We start from the raw sequence: 6,197 nt of genomic DNA, 5'->3' as shown, positions 1-6,197 counted from the left end.
TGGATGCCTGGCCTGGGTGGGTGCCTGGCCTGAGTGGATACCTGGCCTGGGGTGGGTGCCTGGCCTGGCCTGGGTCGGTGCCTGGCCTGGGTGGGTACCTGGCCTGGGTGGGTACCTGGCCTGGGTGGGTGCCTGGCTTGGGTCAGTGCCTGGCCTGGCCTGGGGTGGGTACCTGGCCTGGGGTGGGTGCCTGGCCTGGGGTGGGTGCCTGGCCTGGCCTGGGGTGGTTGCCTGGCATGGCCTGGGGTGGATGCCTGGCCTGGGTGGGTGCCTGGCCTGGCCTGGGGTGGTTGCCTGGCCTGGGGTGGTTGCCTGGCCTGGCCTGGGGTGGTTGCCTGGCCTGGGGTGGGTACCTGGCCTGGGGTGGGTGCCTGGCCTGGCCTGGGTCGGTGCCTGGCCTGGGTGGGTACCTGGCCTGGGTGGGTACCTGGCCTGGGTGGGTGCCTGGCTTGGGTCAGTGCCTGGCCTGGCCTGGGGTGGGTACCTGGCCTGGGGTGGGTGCCTGGCCTGGGGTGGGTGCCTGGCCTGGCTTGGGTCGGTGCCTGGCCTGGGTGGGTACCTGGCCTGGGTGGGTGCCTGGCTTGGGTCAGTGCCTGGCCTGGCCTGGGGTGGGTACCTGGCCTGGGGTGGGTACCTGGCCTGGGGTGGGTGCCTGGCCTGGGGTGGGTGCCTGGCCTGGGGTGGGTGCCTGGCCTGGGTGGGTACCTGGCCTGGGGTGGGTGCCTGGCCTGGGCGATTTCCTTCCTCTTTTCTCACCTCTCCGAGGGTTCCCTGCTGTGATTTTCACAGGGAACAGACTGAGGACGCCATCCTAGATCACAATTTTTTCCTGTAAAAAAAAAATACAAATATTGCCCCAACTGCTTCTAGCTTATGGTGCTGGAGCAGAGCAGTTTGATGACTGAGTCCCCCCCCCCCCCCCCCAGTAACTTGTTCCCACCATGTTGTTTGTATGGTGTTCTGTTCGCTTTCATACGTGCACAGCATTGCACCAGGATATCTGCTCATTTTGCCTGACATCAGGTGGGTGAGGTTTTTGCTGCAAAGCCCCAAACCTTAGCTTAGCTCGGGAGAAGTGTGTCCTGTCTACTATTCGTCTCCTGTGTGGGAAACCTGTCAACCCTGTCTTCTGAAAGGGCTGCTCACCACATGACAAATCCCCTCTGCTCCCCAGCCACCCACAGGCGGTCGCCACAGCCAGGTGTGTGCATCCATCCCAAGGAGTTCTCTGCTCTGCTGGGTGGGTTGAGGTCAAGGGCACAGACCCCGTGTCTACACTGCCTGCACTCTGCTGGGTGGGTTGAGGTCAAGGGCACAGATCCCATGTCTACACTGCCTGCACTCTGTTGGGTGGGTTGAGGTCAAGAGCACAGATCCCATGTCTACACTGCCTGCACTCTGCTGGGTGGGTTGAGGTCAAGAGCACAGAGCCAGTGTCTCCACTGCCTGCATTCTATTGGGTAGGTTGAGGTCAAGGGCACAGATCCCGTGTCTACACTGCCTGCACTCTGCTGGGTGGGTTGAGGTCAAGAGCACAGAGCCAGTGTCTCCACTGCCTGCACTCTGTTGGGTGGGTTGAGGTCAAGAGCACAGAGCCAGTGTCTCCACTGCCTGCACTCTGTTGGGTGGGTTGAGGTCAGGGGCACAGAGCCCCACATCCACACAGCCTGCACTCTGCTGGGTGGGTTGAGGTCAAGAACACAGAGCCAGTGTCTCCACTGCCTGCACTCTGTTGGGTGGGTTGAGGTCAAGGGCACAGAGCCCCACATCCACACAGCCTGCACTCTGTTGGGTGGGTTGAGGTCAAGGGCACAGATGTCATGTCTACACTGCCTTCACTCTGTTGGGTGGGTTGAGGTCAAGGGCACAGAGCCCCATGTCTACACTGCCCACACTCTATTGGGTAGGTTGAAGTTGAGGGCACAGATCCCAAATTCTACACTGCCTGCACTCTGTTGGATGGGTTGAGGTCAAGGGCACAGATTCTATGTCTATATTTCCTGCACTCTGTTGGGTAGATTGAGATCAAGGGCACTGATTCCATGTCTACACTGCCTGCACTGTTGGGTGGGTTGAAGTGGAGGACACAAATCCCAAATTCTACACTGCTTGCACTCTGTTGGGTGGGTCGAGGTCAAGCAGACAGAGCCCCATGTCTACACTGCCTGCCTCTGTTGGGTGGGTTAAGGTTGAGGACACAGAGCCCCAGGTCTACACTGCTTGTGTCCCGCCTGCCCAGAACGCTGCTGGAGTCAGTGCTCACCGTGAGGACTCTGCGGGTCAGTCCCCCTGAGTATCTCAAGCATGTCCTCTGGTATGACGCCAGGTCACATGATGCTGCCAGTCTCTGTCACACCTGACTGGGTACCAGTTTCCTGTAGAAATAAGGCTGGGAGTCAACCCTGGACCTTGGTCTTAGCAATGATTTTTTGGATAAGACCCCAAAAGCACAAGTAACAGAAGTAAAAACAGACAAGTGGATTAACTCAACCAAAAGCTCCTTCAAAGTAAAGGAAACAGCCAGCAAAATGTGAGGGCAGCCTACGGAGTGGGAAAAGACATTTACAAACCACACGTCAACAAGCAGTTAATAACCAAAACACTGGGGCCAGCACTGTGGTGTAGCAGGTAAAATTGCCGCCTGCAATGCTGGCATCCCGTGTGTGCGCTGGTTCATGTCTTGGCTGCTCCACTTCCAATCTAGCTCCCCACTAATCGCCTAAGTGTTTGGGCTCTTGCCACCCATATGGGAGACCCAGATAGAGTTCCTGGCTATTAGCTTTGGACTGGCTCAGCCCTGGCTGTTGGAGTCATTTGGGGAGTGAACCAGCAGATGGAAGATGTCTCTCTCTCTCTATCTCTCTCTGCCTCTGTCTTTCTCTCTGTTACTTTGTTATTTTCAAATAAATAAGTAAATATTTAAAGGCAGAGAGACACAGAAACAGAGACAGTAACAGAGAGGAGTAGATGAGAGAGAGAGAGAGAGAGAGAGAGAGAAAGAGGGAGAGAGAGAAAGGGCACTCCCATGCAACGGTTCACTTGCCAAATGCCTATAATCCCAGGGCTGGGCCAGGGCAAAGCCAAGAGCCAGGAGCTCCATCCAGGTCTCCCACGTGGGTGCCAGGGGTCCAAGTACGTAAGGCATCATTGCTGCCTCCTAGGGTGCACAGTAGGAAGTGAGGTCAGAAACCCGAGCCGGTTATCAAAGCAGGCATTCGGATATGGGATGAGGGTGTCTGAACCGCTGTGCTAAACACCTGTCCCAACCATGGCAATTTCTGCAAGTCCTGCTAAGTTATTTCACATTGCTATGCAGGAAGCTAAACAGATTTGTCTGTAGCCGGTCCTCGCAGAGTGTCAGTCCCACCGCCCTCTGCTCAAGGTCAAACACTGTCATCGCAAGCACCCCTGCATCGCGGACTCCACTGCTCTTGTTTCAGGGGTTCGGATGCTCCTGCGCTGTCTGGTGCTTTGCGTTCCTTCCTCTGGTGGGTTTGGCTCTGGCCCTTTGCTCGTGTTTCTGCTGGGCCTGGGGCCGTCGGATCTGGTGGTGACTTCATTGTCTCTCCATGGCTTGGGACACGTGGATGGATCCTTGCTGGGGCGGCTTCCTCTCCCTTTCTCCCCCCTAGTTTTCATCCTCATTCCCAGATCTCGGTCCTGCAAGACCAGTCAGCTGCCGCTCGCCCTTTCCTGCGGCTCCCCTGGGGACTCTCCCCTCGCCCCATGCAGCCCTGGTGTGCTCCTTCTCTTCCCATCTTTGCCCTTGGGTCTTGGGCCCATGCCCCTTCCTGTTTCTGGTCTGAGCCTTAAATTCTGCAAGAACATGTCTAGAAGACCAACACACCTGAATGAGCACCTGGAGCATCTCAGGTGAGGCGCTGTGAAGAATTCCAACCTCGTAATCAATCAACTGGCCTCAGAGAACTGGTTAGAAACATTGACCTTAAAACTCATTGAGAGGCCAGCACTGTGGCACAGCGGGTAAAGCTGCCGCCTGCAGTGCCAGCATTCCATAAGGGCTCCGGTTGGAGTCCCGGCTGCTCCTCTTCTGATCCAGCTCTCTGCCATGGCCTGGGAAAGCAGCAGAGGATGGCCCAAGTGGGCCCCTGCATCCACGTGAGAGATCTGGAAGAAACTCCTGGCTCCTGGCTTCGGAGCCACTGTGGCCATCTGGGGAGTGAACCAACGGATGGAACACCTCTCTCTCTCTCTGCCTCTCTGTAATCTGCCTTTCAAATAAATAAATAAATAACTCTTAAAACACACACACACACACACACACACACACATTGAAGGGAGGGAGTGTTTATCTGAGCAGTTAAGATGCTGTTTGGGACACCTGTATTATACATGAGTGCCTGATTTCAGCTTCCTGCTAAGGCGCACCCTGGGGGCAGCAGATTGGTTGGCAGTTGGGTCCTCGCCACCCATGAGTCAGATTGAGTTTTTGGTTTCCCAGCATCTTCGGAGTAAATCATGGGAGATGTCTGTGTGTGTCTCATATAAAATAAAAAAAAAATTTAAAGAAATGAAACATTGCAATATTTGGGTTTAAGTTTCTGCTCTAGCTCTCTTTTTTATGATTTATTTATTTATTTGAAAGGCAGATTAGAGAGAGAGAGAGAGAGAGAGAGAGAATCTTCCATCCGCTGGTTCACTCCCCAATTGGCTACAATGGCCAGAGCTGTGCAGTTCCAAAGCCAGGAGCCAGGAGCTTCTTCCAGGTCTCCCACACAGGTGCAGGGGCCTGAGGACTTGGGCCATCTTCTACTGCTTTCCCAGGCCACAGCAGAGAGCTGGACGGGAAGAGGAGCAGCCGGGACTTGAACTGGCACCCATATGGGATGCCAGCACTGCAGAAGGCGGCTTTGCCCACTATGCCACAGTGCCAGCCCCTCTGCTCTCACTCTTGCCTCCAGCTTCCTGCCAGTGCAGACCCTGGGAGTCAGGGGTGATGGCTCCAGTAGTAGGGTTCGCACCACTCGTGTTAAGAGTCATAGACTGAGGTCCCGGCACTCAGTTTCAGCCGCAGAGCAAGGCAGCTGCTGCTGCCTTGGGGAGTGAGGCAGTAGATGGAGCTCTGTGTCTCTCTGCCTCGCAAATGATGAAAATTCAAGGAATTAACCAAAAAGGCACTTGACTATCAGAGCAAGGCAGCTTGGTGCACATCTTACACGGCTTTCCCGCTTTTTGTTTGAGGGAAATGAGATTAACAAAGAAAAAAGGTAGTCTTTCCATTGACGTGGGATGAGCAGTTTTTCACTGCGAGGCCAATGAAGTCAGTTGCCAATGGCCGGTGCCCTACTTAGCCACGACGCACTGTGTGGGAATCCCCGTGGATACCTCGCAGGATTGATCTGCGGTTTCTCAGTGATGTATGTGAGGCACCAATTAATCCTCGGAGCGTCTCTCTGAATCGCCTGAGGAGAGAAGTAAAGGGAGCGCTCACTGTTTTACATCGTCTGTGCGTTCTAAGGATGCGGCCAGTCTCTGGATGCGGGAGGGTTTTGTGGGCGGAGGCACCGGGAACAGATCTGAGCGAGCCGTGGGACTGCTCTGTGCCCTAGGTGTGTCCACAGCCGGGGTTACGGGAGGCCACGCGGAAGTAGTATTTTGCAAAGCACAGGAGGATTTATGAGGGGTCATGGATTCACTCAACCAATATTTGTACAGATCTGCTCCCTGCACTGCGCCAGGCCCTGAAAGTCTAGTGGAGCATAAGACAGACCCAGCCGGCCGTTGGCCCAGAGGTCATTAAACAAAGTGTCATGCCACCAGCTGGGTGCATGCATGCCCCAGCCGGGCACCACGGGGCTTCCTCCAGCACGAGGCTGGAGGACCGGCAGGAGTCCAGCAGAAGGGCATTCCAGTCTGATGCTGGGAGAGGCGGGGCCCAGGGGAGGAGGAGGCAGGAGGGCTGTGGGTGGTGACTGGGCAATCAGAGAGCCTTGGGGCACTGGGGACGGGCCGGGAGCAGGGGACTCTGGGAGGTGTCCTGGAAAGATGACGCTCTTGTTCCAGAAACGTCCTGTTTACCGAGTAGGCGGGACAAAGAAGGTCAGGCAGGCCTTTGGTGGGTCTCGTGTGGAGAGAGGATGCACCTGTCTGAGTTAAGAGTTGGGGGAACCGCGGGAGAGAGGCTGTCTCAGTGCCTACAATGCCAAGGTCCATGCTGTGCCCCAGAGCCTGGCCAG

General features: G+C 55.9%; 1 protein-coding gene across 1 annotated transcript in view; it reads left to right on the top strand.

The window, feature by feature from the left end:
• Positions 1-3,781: 3,781 nt before the first annotated feature.
• TRPM8 (transient receptor potential cation channel subfamily M member 8) overlaps positions 3,782-6,197 on the top strand; it is a 92,974-nt gene continuing 90,558 nt past the window's right edge. Inside the window, exon 1 of the mRNA XM_089329711.1 lies at positions 3,782-3,873. Coding sequence (XP_089185837.1) covers positions 3,782-3,873 — 92 coding nt within the window. The remainder of the gene's footprint in view (positions 3,874-6,197) is intronic.

The sequence above is a fragment of the Oryctolagus cuniculus genome, chromosome 3 (genome assembly GCF_051225735.1).
Source record: "Oryctolagus cuniculus isolate XC-2025 breed Fujian yellow rabbit chromosome 3, ASM5122573v1, whole genome shotgun sequence".
Classification (NCBI taxonomy): Eukaryota; Metazoa; Chordata; class Mammalia; order Lagomorpha; family Leporidae; genus Oryctolagus; species Oryctolagus cuniculus.
Note: the sequence above shows the minus strand (reverse complement) of the source record. Positions and strands in the feature narration are given on the sequence as shown.